Source organism: Xiphophorus couchianus, chromosome 21 (genome assembly GCF_001444195.1).
Source record: "Xiphophorus couchianus chromosome 21, X_couchianus-1.0, whole genome shotgun sequence".
Taxonomy (NCBI): domain Eukaryota; kingdom Metazoa; phylum Chordata; class Actinopteri; order Cyprinodontiformes; family Poeciliidae; genus Xiphophorus; species Xiphophorus couchianus.
The window spans coordinates 13,977,882-13,995,995 of record NC_040248.1 but is presented as its reverse complement, the minus strand read 5'-3'; the positions used below and the strand labels follow the sequence as shown (position 1 = coordinate 13,995,995).

The following is an 18,114-nucleotide window of genomic DNA, read 5'->3' as shown; positions in this document are numbered from 1 at the left end:
GTTAATATATTGTTCTAGAGGGTCAGAAACAATTATTTCTGTTTATTCCATAGCTATGGATCTTTCAGGCCTTCACATTCAATTATGTTTTTGGCAACTGGTAGATGTCAGGTAACGTCACAGACTGATAAAGCTTTCTCACCAGCATGCAAATATCAATGGTTGGGATTGATGCTACTTGAATGCACCAGTTAAAAAGTATCAGCTCAAGCACTGAACCATGGGGAACTCAATGTAGCAGTTGTTTTTATTATGTACAACAAAAGGTTATATGACATTGTTTAAGATATCTTTAACACTGGTAAGTCACAGTTTTCAAAAACATACATAGCCACAGTTTTGATCGCAATATATTTGCAAGCTTCAATAAAGGTGTGGCTGAAATAAGCTATTTTTTATATGACCAAGCAAACATTTCTCTGGAGTACAGATTGTACTTAAAGTGATGGACATATTTCCTTACTCTGTAGATGTTTTGCCAATTTTTGATTTTCTTGCGGCCTAAAACAACCAGACTTAAAAAACTTGATTGTGTAGTCGAACAATTACTTTGTCTCTGGCAATTACTTTCATTGCCCAACGTACTACAGTAATATAGAAACTTTTTTTGTTGGCAATCTTCAAAGTTGTTCTTATCCTTGACATTACACAGACAGGTAACGGATGTACAGTCTTTGTGCTAAGGTGAGCAGAGCCGAGTAAAATTTGCAGGATTTTGTCAGTTCTGTCTCTGAGCAGTATTTCTCTGTAGCTCTCCTTGAAAATGATTGATGTCTCTGAATAGTATCTACAAGCCACAGTGTCCTGCATACATTATTAGAGCAGAAAATACAACACAGTTAAACTCACTGCCCCCATATCCGTAGCAAAACTGATTTGTTTGAAGATGGGTGCTCACGGGCATAGTAAAATGACTGCATAAATAAAGTTTGGAAAATGAAAGGAGATAATTAACGGTAGTTACAATTTACAGCCTGCATAGATGGGATTAAAGGTAGAAACGTGCACCAAGGCAGGGATGTTTCCTACATCTGCATGAGCCCGAGCCAAGGTTGAGGAGAAAAAGTGCTTCCTTGTTCTCCTTTCCCTTCAGATTGAGAAAAAGGTCACTGCAAGCTTTGAAGTGGACAGAGCTGTCAGGCGAGGGAAGCCGAGAGGACCACGCAGGGAATCGGGCAGGCGGGAGATGAATTGCAATCAGACTGCAGCCTTCGAAGATTGAACCTCAAAGAGCATCGTACTGGTACACATTAGGTCATTGTCTATGAGCAACCACTTCAGTGAACTTTAAGTAGAGAAGTAGCTGTAATATGTGGTTGGAAAAAGTAACTGGTTTGTCCTTTTTGAGTCAGTCTTGCATGCGCTCATTTGAAAAAATAAATAGCAACCAAAGCAACACAAAATAACCTCAGATTACAGAGCATGATTAAGTCTGACGGAGGGACACAGAACGGAGATAGGAATCACGTGGGGCTTTTTCGTTCCCTTATCTCTTAGACAGAGTAACATCCCTATCTCTGTTATCTGGCAAAGAGTTTGCACAATACCTGCGTCGACAATAAATGTCAATCAGAATCACAGATAAAGAACTAAACACCCATCCTCTGCAGAGAAGATGTACAAGGTGAGGAAGCGGCGGCAGGAGAATGAAAAGACGAGGATAAACCACACAGTGATTAATGCTCCCGAAGCTCAAACATTCTCCATAGTCCAGCTTCTCGACCATGAGGTTGAAGAGGACCAGCCGGGGCAGAAACACATTAACGTTTCATTCTCTGATCCTAAATCTGTCCCTGGAACGGACCGTAGTCTCACATTGAATTTTATTTCAGAGTCATAAATAGCTGTTTCAGGGCAGCAAAGCAGGCTGGCACTTTCGCGTTCCCGAGAGGACAACAAATCACTTGGTCATACATACTGCAGCGGTGCCCCAGTCCCTGGATCAAAGAGTTTTCTCTGCATCTCTGCACCACTCTGCCGCCCAAGAATAAAGTTCAAAATTAGAGCGGCTGCAAGAACCGAGAGAGAACATGCTCTGCTTTGTGTTTTGAATTATCATCAGTTTTTCAGTTTAGCATTCATCCCTCAGACAGGTTGTAAGGGGCTTTAGAAAAATATTCTTCTCCCTGGACATTTGGCCCCATTACGAATGAAGACGTCATTGTATTATTTTAAAATTCTTACAGTAAATCAAAGCAAAGTAGCGTGTCATTGTGAAATGAAAGAAGGAATGACACAAATATAAATCTGAAAGGTATTAAGACCCAAAGAATATCAACGTGTCACAATGGTCTAGTCAAAGTCCAGACCTAAATCTGATTGAGGATCTATGGTAAGACTTGAAAGTGGAAATATTCATATAAGTTCAACTTGAGCTTGAGCAATCTAGCAAGAAACAATAGACAAAAGTTTTTGTCTGTAAATGTGAGAAGCAGGTAGAGACATACCTCCTAAGACTGTATCTGCAGTGAAAAGTGATTATTTGATGTATTAGTTCAAGTCGGCTAAAAACAAATTTGTGCAAGATTTTCTTTTTTATTGAAAACCGCGTCCTTCATTTTCCACGTCACAAAGACACTTGTTTCCACGTGTCGGCAACATGAAAACACAATAAAATATGGTGACGTTTGTGGCTGTAATGACAAAGTGTGAAAACATCAGACATCGTAACATGTTTTAACTTTAAATTTATTCATCTTAAACAGATATAAAAAAAAGGTTTTAGGTTGATTGAGTCTTGCTCTGCCCAACATATTATCAAGGCTACAGCAAAACAAAAGCACACTGATGGAAACACTAGAAATTCCTGGTCCTCCTGCAGGGAGGAGACTATTACACTAACATGTTTAACATTCTCATAACAAATTCATAAACCTCTCAAAGTAATTTAGATCTATTTTTGCAATATTGGCTTAAAAGTATTTGTGCTCTGTGGGGTATAATAAGCATGCTTATTTCTGCTCAAAGCCACACAATCTTACCGGCATCAGTGATGTGAGAGAAATCACATTTGAAATCTACATGTACTCTTTCTGCTTCTACTTCTGAATGGGTTTTCCACTGTGTAAAAAAGGCTGAGCTTGATGTAGACCGCCCTCTTGTGGTTAAAAATAGAACTTTTCAACTTGGAAAAACAAGGCAAAATATCTTTGTGAAATCTAAAAAAGATGGACACAGTTCATCTTGAATTACATACAGGAAATCTAAAAGGTTACTTTTTTTAAAGCAAAATTTAGCTTTTTATTTTGTCAAAACTTTGTTCCCTCTAATTGTTTCCGTTCTTTCTTTTTTGTTTGGTTAATGTTTTTAAATCTTAATGTTAAGATTTAAGAGGCTATTCATGCTTTCTTTCCTTTGTGATAAACTGTTTAATACATTTCCTAATTATTGTCATTGTGAGGTTATTTGAGGTTCGTGAAATGGTGTTCCTATTCCTGCTATTCATTTTTTTAAAGAATGTAGTTATTTTAAAACAGAAGAAGGCTGTTGTAGCATGACTCGTCTTACCAAATGAAAAATGCTGACAGTTTTCTTCTAACTTTTTAAACTTTAAAGTTTCGATTCAAAAACCTTTCACCGCGGCTTTAAGACGGACAACAAAATCATATGTCTTGTGTATTAAAGTTGCATTAATAATGACGCTTTTTGTACATTCTGTATTGGAAAACTCTAACGGCTTTATGTCACCAATCCAAAAGGAGACATAATTTTTTGGAAAAAAATTCAAAAAGGAATGAAGCACATTGTTATGAAGTTAAGATTTATTTCAATGAACCACTGTTTCCATTGGTCTGAGATGAGGAGGCATCCAGTCGGGCAGCCTGATTGTCCCCCTGCAGTAGCGCTTTGTCCCTCTCCAGCGCCACCTGCAGGACCTGCTTTGACAGCCCCTGGTATTTGTCACTCATCCTCTTTACTTCAGGCTGGTACCTCTCACACTGCAGTTTCAGCTTATTCATGTCCACAATGAGTCTGTTTACCTCTCTGACCAAGCGTTGATGCTCCAGCCGGTGGGCATCGTTGGCTCTCTTGGCCCTCTGCAGGGCCTCGGCTGCGACAGCGGCCGCCTGCGTGTACTCCTCCTTGTCCTGCCGAGCACTTTCCAGCTCTCGGGCCAAATGCTCGTTCTCGGTGTACACTTTCGGGATCAGGCCGATCTGCTTCGCGTCCACGTCTCCGTTCAGCAGCAGCTCAGACCACTCCGCTTCAAAACACGCCAAAGTCCCCGTCATGCCGTGTTGGAACAGGAAATTCAGTAAAAAGTCAAACACAGAAAGCTGTTGGTAACAGGCGCTGGGCCTCCGATTAAGTGAAGCGACGGCGTCTGCTCGGTCCTGGATGGCTTTCTCTGTCGCTTCCAAGTCTTCTTCGAGTCCTTCATTTACGCTCTGATCATCTTTAAGATCTTTCGCACACCCTACATCCTCCGCTGACTCTTTGTGTTGTAGTTTTCCACTTTTCTCAGGAGAGTCCATCCTTTCACTTGAACGTTGCGAGAGGGGGGGAAAAAATGTGTTTAGAACGTAGTCGTGGTTACGACGCGAGACCTAGCAACGCGAGATTTTACATACTCTCGTTTGTCACCAAACAATCATGGCGGACTACCGAGAGGCGCCCTTGGCGACTCGGCCAAAAACACTGGACCCAAATGAATATTTCAATCTTTCTCCGGACTACAGGCGCGCAGAGGAGGACCGGGCAGCTCTGCGGGCCAACCTTAAGAGGCAGTACCAGCTGCAGCTGAACAACCCGCACAGGACTGAGCTCATTGTAAGCGGCTAAGTTAGCATATTAGCAACCAAAGTCACCCCTGATTTAAGGAGAGCTAAATGCTACTGACGATTAAATGTTATGACCGAACCTGGACAAAAAATGCTCAGTATCGAGCATTTGTTAATTTTGTCTTTGTTTCCTATTGCTATATATGGTAATAAAGGCAGCTCTATCAATTATGTTTGAATGGTGAAGTTTTCCAAGCAACTTCAGGCTAGCCATAATATTTCAGAGGGCCGTCGTTAGAAAAGGAGATATATAGGATGAGCAGAGATATATAACTGAAAAAAACATTTTCAATGGGTTATTTGACTATTGTCATTTCCTCTCCTGTGCGATAGGCAGCCATATGGACTGGAAAAAGAACGAGATCCATAAATTGATTTAACTGACTTAAAGCTTCAGTATGTAACTTTTTCTTAAAAATAACGTTGTTTTTTTTTTTTTACATATTTGTTAAAACTGTCACCATGTCGTGACAGTACATTATGTGGCAGGTAATTTGTGAAAATATTGATTTCCTCCTACACCTCTCTGAGCCACTGTTTCAGTGTGAAGAAAATCACAGCTCCCGACCAAGTCCAACCAATCAGAACCTAAATGAAGCTCTAAGCGCAGTCAATCAATGCTGCTAAATGTGACAAATAACTTACCGTTACAGGAAACTGTTTTATCCGCAGTCATTGATGGTGATGCTAACTAGCCTGCGCATACATGATATTCTCTGTTCAATACAACAGCACAGCAGAGATGAAGTGGGAGAATGATGAGCAGCAACACATGGTATTGAGATTGACAGCGCTAAGACCCGCCTCCTAGCTCTGATTGGTTTTTCTAGTTGGCACCAGGTAAAGGTAAAGGGGCTAGCTCTTTTTCACAAATTATCTCTCTCATACCATTCTGTCATAACAACAAATTTTGCTAGCCGATAAATTTTCCCAAACGTTATTGCGATAAATGATAATGTCATTGTTTTGAGACCGTTTTCAATTAATATAATGGTAATGGCTTGATAATGCAAGGACACGTCATCGTCAAAGATCAATAAACTTTCAATTCTAATGAACATCTAACACTGAAAAGAGCAATTAAATATCAAAAATGAATAAACAAAGCAACAGAAACAAGAAAATGAATTATGAAATATCTGTAAACAATTGTCCTCACACACTTATGTTTACATCCTAAATGGATTCAGTTCACGTTGGGTTCCAACCAACAGGCACACTTTGGCAGACCCCGTTTAAATCTTTTTCAGAAATGTCTTCTTTCTAATCTCCTGGAGCCTTCGCTTCCAGTGGTCCATGCTTAATGTTATAAACGGCATGTCACCAAAAACATAGTGACTGGCAGACTGACTGATTACCAGTTTGCAGCCACATATAATGCTAATTATAGGACACACCTCAGTTTAACATATTACAGTTGTATGGTCAAATCATTTTTAGTCTTTTCTTGAGGTTGCATTACTTTTGTCCAGGCCTCTTTCTTTTTTTAAACTTTTTTTCTTATTTTATGTAACCACATTTTAAAACCGGCATCTGATATTTATTAGTTAATTTTCAGTATTTTTGTATGTATTATTTTTTGTCAGTTTCAAGTTATTTCAGTGACCTTTATGGGCTTTATGATCATTAGCAGAGGGCTTCCAACCATTTATTCCCTGTGTTAAATTGGAAAAAGAATTTTAGTATCTTAGCTGAAAATGGTGTTGGACTGTAAACACATCAATAAGAAGATTTTTGATTTTTTTTAATCGTTATTATTATTTTAGTTGAAGCACATTTGGTTTAGAATTAATTTTTTTTTTTTTTTACTTTTATCTATTAGAAAATGTTTACTCTGAGTATTTATGCGTTGATTACTATTTTTCTTTCAGCAGAAATAAAACAGGCCTTAAAAAAGTTGAAGTTGGCATGGAACCTTTTTTTTTACACAGTAATATATTAAAAGAACAAACTTTTGTTTCAAAATCATTCATGAAATGAGCCCATAACTCCAACTGCTGCCATTCATGTTCAAAAGTACTTTATTGATTACAATTCGTTACCAGTTAAACAGTTGTTTACTAAATAAATGACTAAGTAAATCCTAATCTGATATTTCTTTAACACATAATTAACTGAAATATCATTGCAAATGTCTGTGTTTGTAGGAAGACCCTGCCCTGACGAGGTGGGTGTACGCACGAGCCAGCCCCTACCCTCACTTCAGACCCACAAAGAAGACTTCTCTGTTGGGTGTAATGTTTGGAGTGGTGCCTCTGTTTGCCCTCTACTACATCTTCAAGACAGACAGGGTATGAGACAAGAGGCCCCCCTGCCTTCTCTTTGCTTTACGTTTTACGGACAAGCTTACCCATGAACCCAAGTGTCTAATGTTTATTAGATAATAACATAATCTGCATCATTCTTTAAGGTTAACTGCTTCATTTAAATATTGTACATGTAAATATAGCAATTGGTTTAATTCATAATTAATTTTAGACACATTTTTACCATATTATTTATTTTTACTTTCTGTCAAACAAATTGTAAAATATAATTTACATCAATTCCTAAAAAAAAAAAAAAGCTATATATACATGAATTAAAGATGTATTTATCCCATATGTTAAACAAAATATTGAGTTTAAAGCAAGGAATAAAATAACTTGGACATTATATAAAGATGAAGTATTTGTGCTGTGCAGACTTTATTTGCTGTTGATATTTCTCAGCATTTAATTATGTTTAATTGCCATGTTACTTTACCAGTTCAGTTATCTTTGTTGGCATCAGACTTTGTTGTGTATGTTACAGTACTAAGAACGTCTGACGAATCAAATCCGTCATCCGGACAGTTTATGTGAACACTGCTGCCTACATACCTTTTGTAGAATTTGCGCTTTTAGACAGGAATTAAATTATTAGACAAGCTAAAAAGTGATCAGAATCAATGTTCCTTTTGAGACGGATCGAATTACATTCAAAATAAATGCTCAGTTCGAAATCTCCCCGCTTCCATTTCTCTCTCCATTGTCATGGAGATTTACCTGTAAATCGTAGTCAATTGAAGTTCCAGCGAAAATTTGCTGCCGTTGTCTCACTGTGCTGGAGCCATAAAGACAGAAATAAAGACATGATCGCTTCTTCCCCCTCTTCTCTGCTGGGCGGAGGGGAAAAGAAAACTGCTTTGAAATCACAAAATGCTTACTCATAAAGCACATCGTTGAGAAAATGTCCAGAAGGTGAAGTGGGGCGGGGGAATAATGTGTGTTTGTTGCTATGGAAACTGTACCAGCCAGTCATCTGTTTGTCATCTGTTTTACAGGATAACAAGGAGGAGAAGATTAAGGCCGGAACCCTCGATCGCAAGTTCAATTTATCATCATGAGCTTCAGTACAGAAAGTTCCTCCTGTGATATCCAAGAAATGTTGTTGTATGTAATTATAATTAAAAAAAAATAAAATGTTATTGTTCAACAGTTATGTGGCTTTGATTTCAAAGGAGAAAAGTAAAAAAAGGTTCTACAAGTCAAAAAACAAGAAGTGAATCATCAATTACATTAATAAGAGCTATTTATCAGCAATATTGTCTAATTTATAGAATAATAAGTAACTTGTAACAATAAGGGAAAGTAACAAAAAAATGTTTGTTAAAAAAGGCATTTTTGCTGGATGCCCATTCTGCATATTTACACAGCGTATATTATGACACCAAATGATTTTCATTTGTAAATTTAAGAAGTAAAAACAACCCCATGCACTGCAAATTGTGATTTTAATTTTTTGGTTGTTGCACAAACCACTTTTTTATTTTTTAAAATCATCTCTTTCTGTATTTTGTATAAGTTGCTGGGTTTTTTGCTACTGCTTTCTTGGCTTCCAGTTGGGGTTAAAGTGGCTGCGCAGTGGTTCCCAGCACTGGTAGTAAGTCTTGTCCAGTCTCTGGCACGTTTGCAGACCCCACTTGGTCACAGCCATGCTGAAGGAGGACTCAAACATGAATGCCTGAAGGAAGGAGAGAACACCAGTGTATGATCTAATTAATCGTACTAAATATGTTCCATCTATTCAGCACTGATCGGTTCATGGGTATTCAAATATATGCATACACTTAAAAATACTTGATTAAATATTCCTAAACAAGTTGCATATGAACAACACACTTTGTGTCTTGATGGTACCCTCTCAGTTCATGCTGATATGGACGGTGGATAAACATGGCCGCCATGAAACTTTATGGCCTTCCTAATTCACTGCCATCTGAGATTAAGGGCCAGATAGTTAAAACTATAGGAAATGATTGTTCCAAACAAGAGTAAAGACCCCAATTACATATTTAACCTGAGTTTGCAGTGCATGCGGCAGACAAACATTAACCTTCTGTAATGGCCCTGACTTCAAACAAGCTCCGCAAGAAAACCACAAATTCAACTGAGCTGTACCATTTTTATCAAACATCCAGACACAATTACGCCAGGAATTTGCTTAGAAAATGTTTAACTTGCTAAGGAATGTTATTTAAGGATTAAAGAAAGTCCAGAATAAATAAAGACATGTCCAACACCTAGCTTGAATGCATATAAACCCCTCTGTGTGCAGCTTTACCATGGTTCCTTCAGCAACCCTCTCTGGTTTCAGCTCAGCAGTGCTGTTCTTCTCAAAGCAGTCAGCATCCGGGCCGTGAGGGGTCATCATGCTGTGCAGGCTGCCTCCCCCAGGCAGGAAACCTTCCTCTTTGGCCTCATAATGGCCTTTGATCAGCCCCATGAACTCACTCATGCAGTTACCTAAAACGACAAGCAGGAGGCACTGTAACACAGCTACTTGTTGAGGAACAGAGAGCGGGGTTGCCCACCAGATGGCCTTAAAGATCTGTGGTGAAAACAGACAAAAGATCCTGGAGTGTGAAGTGAGTCATTCAGCAGGTAGGGAGACTGTCTGTGTCACTAGCTGGTAAATGAATGTGTTAGCTTCTGGCTGGGTTGCTTAAATCCACAAAATATCTCACAAAGAGCACATTGTGACATTTCCATCCGAATTCATTTGCAAAATGTGACCCTGCCGTGCTAAAACAGGCGTACATAATTCATGAAGGAAGCATTTGTTATCGCAAACAATCAGACCAAGTGTGGGTGTTGAGTTCTTACGGTGGTAATACGGCGGACGGAAGGTGTTGTCAGCCACCCCCCACCTTGGGGGGAAGATGACAAAGTCCGCAATGGCCACACCTGGTTTTGTGGATTTGGCGGTCAGCACGGTGAAGATAGATGGATCCTAGAGAAGATTGTATACATGTTTCTGTCAAACTCTGTTTGGGTTTATCCCAATATCAAGAAATGGGATAAACCCAAACAAAGTGCTAGGGCTCTGTTTGAGTCACCAACATACCGCATGGTCAAAGGCCACACAGTTGATCACCATGAAGTTCTTCAAGTTGTACTTGCACGGTGTGTAGTTCCCGTGCCAGGCAACGACATTGAAAGGAGAGAAATCCTGCGTGTAAAAGCACAAAACAAAAAAAATGGAAAAAGAAAATAAGAGAAGCCTACCTGAGCAACAAACACAAAAGACGTTAAATTGAGCTTTTCACAGGGAAAGGTGGAACAATGAATAATGTCTTTGTAATCTTAAATTCCAAGAAAAGTACTTCTTGACATAAAGAGAGGGAAAAAAATGGCCATAATGAAAATTGTAAGAGGGTGTTGCTTCTTTCAATCTTTCTTCTCTTTCATTCCCCTCCCGGTTCTTTGTGAAATGAGGCACCAGGTATTATGGGGTAATTGGCTTCACAATCAAACTTTCCCAAACTTTGAGCATTTTGACGCTCGCCGCGGTGCAGTTATTGGAGGAGAAGGGTGGGCTTCGGCAAGTGTGGGTGTAGAGATATTTCTTTACCTTGATTGTTAAAACCACAGCAATTTTATATAGTTTCTCTGTTCTGATAATGTCACTGTGAAAAAGACATTCAACAGAAGCTCTGAAATCAATATAGTTCATTACAACTGAAGCTGCTGCCAGGCTGACCTCCATGCTCCTGTGTGCGCACAGGGGCGTTTCTACACAAATGCCGGGTTTTTCTCTTTTCTAATTAAGAAATTGAAATAAAACGAAATCAATCAAAAAATTTGAATAAGTAGCTAAAAATAGCTAAAGAGAAATACAAAAAAACAAACAAAAAAAAGGTGTTTCTTTATGCATCCGATTGTCTCCAGTTATCATGGAAAATGGCCTTTTGAGAAACCCTGGTGCAGGTAATTTCTCGGACATTCATCTGTGAAAACCCCCCTACATTCGATTAAAATAAAGACGGGGATGAAGGAGGGAGCGGAGGGAGGAAAACTGAAGGAGAACAACTTCGCGCACACACATGCACACAGAACACAAACATATTGGCCCAGTCAAGCAAATAATAAGTTAATTTGAGCAATTTTAGCACTCTGCGGGTGAACAAAACAGCAGGACCAGACAGGAGCGGCAGCATCTTTCCCTGAGACGAGGCCCTCTGTCAACCACGTCTTGGTTTTCCAGCCTCACTCTCCAGTTTCAATGAACTGGGAGGGAGTGTCACCACTCACCTCCAGGACATAATCCCCAAGAAGAAGAGAAGGGCTCCAAAAATTAGGAAAGCTCTGTTTTGTTTTAAAAAAAGACTTATTTATATTATCTGTATAGGTAATTACCAAGAGGCTTGAGACGATTATAACCCCAAATCCTTTTCCTCTAAAATAAGAAAAACACCTCTCACCTCTTCCATGCACTAATAATAAAAAAAAAACTCATGTCAGACATTATGTGTCGATCCAATTATTCGCCCACCGGGAAATTCAGGAGAGGGAGGGATCATTTCCTGAGTGAAATATGGTGAAATTAATGCTTTACTTGCGAAAAGGTTTTCCCTGCTAAGCAAAGCCTCGCAGGTACGCCGTCTGCGGCACCAGAATGCCTTAACTAATTACAAGTGATTAAGACTCATAAGGGAGTCGAGGCGGAAACCGAGTGAAAGGATAACAGCTAACGCTTGGATATTAAATCATCAGGGATGGCAATTCAGCCGGCAGGAGCAGCTAATGGATCACATGCTTCACTTGGACCGTTTCCTGTTAGTCACAGAGGCACTTTGATGGTGTTTACTGAAGCAAACTCAAACCTTAATAGGGTAATAGGGCAAAGTGTTCAACACGAGCGCATGTCCGTTCTAAGACGGCGTGTATGTGGACAATCCTTGCCGCAGCACACGGAGAACCGCATGTGACAGTAAGCACCTGCTGGCAGGCAAACAGTTTCCCTTGATACTTGTTGATGACGGTGTAACCAGAGGGCACTTTGCGGTCCTCGTACCAAGCAACTGGACACAGGAAGTCTCTTGGGTTCGCCAGACCATTGGCTCCTGCAAAACATGCATACATGATTCCAATAGACAGGCTGTACAAAATATGAAAAGCATGCCAAAAGCATGATAGAGAATAGAGAATAGAGAAAATAGAAAGTTGCTAAAGGGGCGGCTGATGATCTTGGAGTGGCACACTAGCAGCCGTAAAGGAAATTCAAAGGTTTATGTTTAAGTGTGAATATATTCCAGTAAGTAAGCCTAACACTATTCCATAACTCATTTACACTCTACTACAACAAACATAATTTTGAGTCTTTGTTCGTGTGGATTACCAGGGTTGCTGCTAACATCTGGTATAAATTTTATATCAATTGGTTCTTTAGAAATACACTTACAGACAAAACATTAAACTGATCAACACTTATTTATTCTGTGATATTTATTTGGAATTATAGATCGGTACTATCAAAATTAACTCAATTGAAGTGTATTGTTTGAACTACACACTGGTTACACAGTCTTTCAGAGTACAATAAACCCAATCTTTATTTTTAAAGGACCCCGCTTGTTTCAGTTATTTTCTGCATGTTGTTCTCTTATTTTCCTCTTCAAATGTGTTGCTTTGATTGTTGGCACCCCGATTAATTGTTGCAAAAATAAATGTAGCTATGGTTTAATTTGACAATAGTATCTACAAGCTTTACATTTGTATCCCTGACCAGATTACACAACAATCAGGCTAAGCAGATGTGGATGTATCTTAAGAATTTTCTTTTTGGTGGCAAGAAAATGGATCCTTTCTTAACTTCCTCATATTGTTTCTATAACTAGAGTAATTATTTAAGTTTAAAGCAATCGGAACTGGAACAAACAAGACCGGATGCGGTTTCAAGATGAAACCGCCGGTGAAATAATAACTTCTATCTTGGTTTCAGTAAGTTTCTTTACTAACCCTTAGATGCTTAGAACCCTTAAAAGCTCTTTCTGTCCAAGCATTGCTATGTGTATATATATATATATATATATATATATATATATATATATATATATATATATATATATATATCACAATGAATATGAAACTAAGCATAGTGGAGGCTCTATGATGATGTGGGTCTGTTTTGTTTCCAAAGGCCCTGGGATCTAATGGTACTTATTTCTTTGAAATACCAGGACTGTTAAATCTAAATAAATCTGTTAGACTCCTCCAGAAAACTGAAAACAGGTCATCTTAACAGAAAAATGATGCAAAGCACTCAGCCAGATCAACAAAGAAACAGTTCGCCAGACACAAAATCAACCTAATACACAAACCTAAATCTTATAGAAAACTCGTAGGCTGAGCTGAAGAAAGGAAGAGGAGAAGAAGAACGCTAAAATATCCCTCGCTCTGTATGCTCTAACCTAGTAAAAGGTGGATGAGTGAGTGCAGTCCTGTCAGCAAAAAGGGGATTGTACAAAGTGGGCGTTGATTCCTGCTTTCAATTTAAAGAGCTCTTGCTATAGTGAGAGCTAGTTAATTTTTTTGCTATTCTGTTTACATAGAATTAGAATATTGCTATGCATTTACATTAATACCTGTGCACAGTATAGGAAACACGAAGACGTTTGCATACATTTGCACGTGAACCCCAAAAGCCTGAGGCAAATGCAGCTAACTGATGGCCAAGTTTGTGATGGTTCAGCCTGAGCTGCAGCGCTAGCATGATTTCAAGAGATAAGTGTCAACAATTTAGATAACAATAGCACGTTTCGGGAAGCCGAGGCAAAGTGGCTGGTGTGCGGTTTTAAAAGAAGAATGAACACATATGGTATGTTTTCATCCTTCCTTATCTACATTTAGAAGTATCATCCAAACACAAACCTATAGGCCCCAGGTCAGGCAGCTCAAAGTGGGCCCCATACACCTCAAGGATGTAGCCTCTGGTTTCTCCAAACACATCCACGCTGAAGCGCATCCCTTGCTGGAAAAATAAAAACAAGAAAAGTGGCAGTTAGAGGAGATTCGGTGCTGTTATGTAGCAAATGTGGGCTGTATCAGTGCTGAGGGGGACTAATCGTCTGCATGTGGAAAAAAAACACATGTGCCGCAGTCACAATCCCGACGTCCAAAGCCTGAAACCTCTTTCCACTATTATCTACTTTTAAGGTCACTCTTGAAAAGTGCCAAACCACAGCTTTCTAAATATGGTAAGAGGAGAGTGGGGGCAAATACAGTAGCAGATGGAAAAGCACTGGAGAACTCAAAGCCCACCTGGATGACACAGATCTCGTTGGGCTCGACCATCATCTTCCCGAACTCTGTGGTGATCAAGACCTCGCCCTGCTGCGGGACTGAAGAGAGAAACCGATGATGAGAAGTGCTGAGAAAATACAATTTGAAGCAAAAGGAAACTTAACTTTTTCCTCACCAATCAGAAAGTCTCCATCGGAGTTGCTGAAGCACCTGAAGCAGACAAAAAAAAAGAAAGAAAAGGAGCTTTGAAATGTTAATCAAACCCATGACTGGATACTTTTTGTGATCTAAAATAGATCTGTTTAAAAGATCTGTGTAAAAGTTATCCACTTATTAACCTGTCGACCATGGAGGTGTTGCAGGTGTACACGTGGATGCCAATGCCGTTGCGGGTTTTGGCGTCTCCTGCGCCGCAGATTGTATGAAGTCCCTGAAGAATCCAGGAAAAGCAGGGATTTACTGATGAAGAGAAATTCTCTGTGATAAAGATAAATCTGTGTCTCTTTTCCCGGACTGAGTGATGCCCCTACGTCTCCTCCCCCCACACCTATCTTTATTTATTTATTTATTAATTTATTTTTCTTCCTCCTTTTTAATTTATCATCTTTTCATTGGGTGTGCACCTATTTTGTCTTGGTCAGTTGTGTAAGAAAAACAAATACTCATAAGAGGTGAATTGTATGCCTATTTCCTTCCATACATTCAGTAGCTTTCTTATACCCATGGAAAAGCTGTGTACTATGTGGCATACTGTATCATTAGCAGTTAAAATTCCTCTTGTAATGTCCCCTTCCCTCCTAATAAAAATATTAATAAATAAGTAAATAAATCGAGACTCACAGATACAAAGTCCACTTTCTTCTCTGTCGACTTGGGGATGATGAATGGCAGCCACCGCAGCTGTAAAAGGAACCTCAAGGTCAGAATGGTCTTTTTTAAAATTCAATGCTGTTTTGAGCATTTTGATCTGTTTCCATGACTGTGACCGTCTTGTTCTTTAAAGAAGTAGATGATGAAATTATTCTCAGTTGAAATTGTAAGTGCTTAATGTTGACACACCTGGTTCGGATCAGGCTCCACTTCGTTCCAGTTTTCAGTCAGATTCCCACATGGCACAGCGGTGAAAGGCTTATGTTTTACAGACGGGAGGATCCGGTACAACCAGCTGCAGGAAAGGAGGGAAGAATACGAGCAGTTTTGTTGAGGTTGAAGTTGAGAGGACTCTTAGCCCAGGGCAGCAGGGGCAGAGGGTTACCAGAACACACAACACGTGCATTTGCACCTTGAATAGGTTTTCTGTTGCTTCTATGCATGTAAGAACTGTAAATATGGCCATATACTGTAGCTAATTCCTATTCGGCGACAAACTGTTTTCACAACTGAGGCTCAACTATGTTAAAAATCTGATTTACTACTCGTAATTCTTCAAAACACTGTCTGAGCTTCATGAATTGCTCTTTACACTTGTGGAAACACAAAAACATGCCGGCATTAGAAACTTTTTGGATTTAAGTCAAACATAAAAAAACACACACACACACAACAGCAATTATAGGTTCTTCATTGATCTTTGTGAGAAAAGAGGGAGCAGATACTTGTTCAAAACCTCATTTGTGCAAGGTCCCCCTCTGAGCACAATGCTTTATATGTTTCTTACAGTGTATTTAATGTGCTAAGTTGATAAATACCTCCTCTTGTTGGCTGGACGAGGACAGGTGAAGGCGGAGCCGGAGAGCTGCTCAGCATACAGGCCGTATGGACAGACCTGAGGACTGTTCTGTATGGACACAATGTAATCGCTTTGTTAAATATGTCAGCATAGGATTGACTGTTTTCTCTAAAACAGGAGCTAAAGATTAAGAATCCTGAGATTATTTTTTGGCTAATTAACATTTTAACAGCTTTGATGGGATTTTTAAAAAATCATTACACAGAATCACAAATTGCAGGAAGGGTAGAGGTTATTATTATTTTTTATACATGGTTTGGTGGGAAGATATCATACTGTGTCATTTAGCTGCTCAATGACTGGATGAATGAAATAACTGTGGCTTTGTCTCCTTTAAGGTTGCCATCTTAGAGGAACAGACCAAACGTTTGTGGTACCTGTCCTTCAGGTAAGGATCCAGGACATCGTGGATCTTCAGAGGAGAACTCATTCCCAAAACCCGTCATATACTGAAAGAGAAGACAAACAGGAAATGATCAATAAAGAGTAATTAAAGAGATATATAAAAACAAAATGTTGAGACTCCTTTATGATGAAGGAGGAATATGTATATTTTGTGTGGAAATATTTTTAATACTTAGTTCCAGTGTTGCTGTTTAAAAAAAAAATCCTTAACAGCTGTGAGAGTAAGAGGAGCACCTGGACCCAGTTGATCAAAAATAGAAAATAAAACAAATTATACACAATACAAGGGGGGAAAAATTGTTTTAATTTATACCTCCTGCAAATCAACCTCCAAAACTTTCCCTAAAGACAATACCTTTTACCTTATCTTCTGATCAACATCATAATGAATTTTTTTTAAAAAACCTAACTTGGTATGATGTGAACTGCTTGTTGCTGAGTCACTGCTGCTCCGCAAAAGTGATGGTTTCCATATGTGCTCGTTTGTGTGCCTGAAGCCTAGTGTTGTTTCAGGAACATCGCTGTTGTTTTATAAAGAAGTTTTGTGTCTATCAGGAATATTCATTTTGCCTTCAAGTCAAACATGCACAGTCTGGCAGATGGTAAAAGCTCTACTTGCATTATGTTAAAATGAATAAATAAATAAAAGTTATAATTTACTCAATAACCAAACAAAGTAAATGATTAAGTGTTTTTTGCACTTTCACCTGTGCCTTACACATTAACTTTTGGAAATTAGGGAGTCACATCATTTAACTGGTGTCCACATAATTATTATCATTTTTAAACAAGCTGAAACACACCAAGCAGCAACTTTTGTTAGTAGATGATGAAGTCAGTCTAAAACCTTTTATACAAATACAAATAAAACTGATAACAGCAGCTGTATATGTTAAGATTGTTAAGGCGTCTCTCAGACCACATCTGGGCAGCTTCTGAATGCAGCCCTCTGATTGGCTGGAGGGAACGCCTCCCTTCAGACAGCTGCTGTCACAGAAATGATGACACTTAAATATTTTAATCTTAGTGCAACACCAGAACTAAGTCGTCCAATTTCATAATCTTTTTTGCACACAGCACTAATCCCCAACACGGAAAAAGTGCATTTAGAAATAAAACTTTTTATGTAAATGAATGCTGGCTTACCTTTAGTCCTGCCATTGTGCCAGCTTTTGTTTTAAGGTTGCGGTTGCTGCGTGTTGCAGTGGTCACAGTTTAACTTCCAGTTCCCCCTGTCTTACCTCTTGGCCTAAAATCCACCTCAGGACTAGCACATGCTGGTGTGTGGACCGAGCTGCACTCAGGGGGCTGGATTTATACTCTTTCTCAATGTGGCTTTAATTACGTCCCGACTGGCTCCGTGACGCAACAGGCTGGGGGCCCGAAGCAGAAAGAGGACGGGTTAGAGGGGCTAAAATGTGTGCAAACCGAAGTCAGCGTGAAGGCCGTCCGACTGGCACAGAATCATGAAAATGGATTTGTACATTACATCTTAAGATTTGAAACCTACGTGAAAACGTGATTGTGGAAGAAATATTTCTCATGAAGTGACACTGTTTGTGCAGAAAAGCCTCTGAATAAACACCCGTGATGACCTCTGGTGTACTGCTTGTGCAAATAACGTTGTCATGTGCATCGTCACGTCCTGTAAGGT

The 18,114-nt window shown here is 39.3% G+C and overlaps 3 protein-coding genes across 3 annotated transcripts; 1 reads left to right on the top strand and 2 right to left on the bottom strand.

Moving 5' to 3' along the window:
- Positions 1-2,515: 2,515 nt before the first annotated feature.
- Positions 2,516-4,562, bottom strand: LOC114136779 (sperm-associated antigen 16 protein-like). Its single transcript, XM_028005049.1, has one exon. It carries the CDS (start codon positions 4,473-4,475, stop codon positions 3,762-3,764), a length of 714 nt encoding a protein of 237 aa, XP_027860850.1. The 5' UTR covers positions 4,476-4,562; the 3' UTR covers positions 2,516-3,761.
- Positions 4,549-8,241, top strand: ndufb4 (NADH:ubiquinone oxidoreductase subunit B4). The gene is made up of 3 exons (XM_028005050.1): positions 4,549-4,770; positions 6,929-7,072; positions 8,086-8,241. The coding sequence occupies exons 1-3, from the start codon at positions 4,594-4,596 to the stop codon at positions 8,146-8,148; spliced, it is 384 nt and encodes a 127-aa protein (XP_027860851.1). The 5' UTR covers positions 4,549-4,593; the 3' UTR covers positions 8,149-8,241.
- Positions 8,242-8,519: 278 nt separating this feature from the next.
- On the bottom strand, positions 8,520-17,765 carry hgd (homogentisate 1,2-dioxygenase). The gene is made up of 14 exons (XM_028005048.1): positions 17,607-17,765; positions 16,433-16,504; positions 16,015-16,103; positions 15,386-15,491; positions 15,167-15,226; positions 14,665-14,756; positions 14,502-14,536; positions 14,345-14,424; positions 13,955-14,054; positions 12,023-12,147; positions 10,149-10,253; positions 9,908-10,034; positions 9,366-9,547; positions 8,520-8,765 (listed from the first exon to the last, which is right to left on the bottom strand). Exons 1-14 carry the CDS (start codon positions 17,619-17,621, stop codon positions 8,622-8,624), a joined length of 1,332 nt encoding a protein of 443 aa, XP_027860849.1. The 5' UTR covers positions 17,622-17,765; the 3' UTR covers positions 8,520-8,621.
- Between the last annotated feature and the right edge of the window lie 349 nt (positions 17,766-18,114).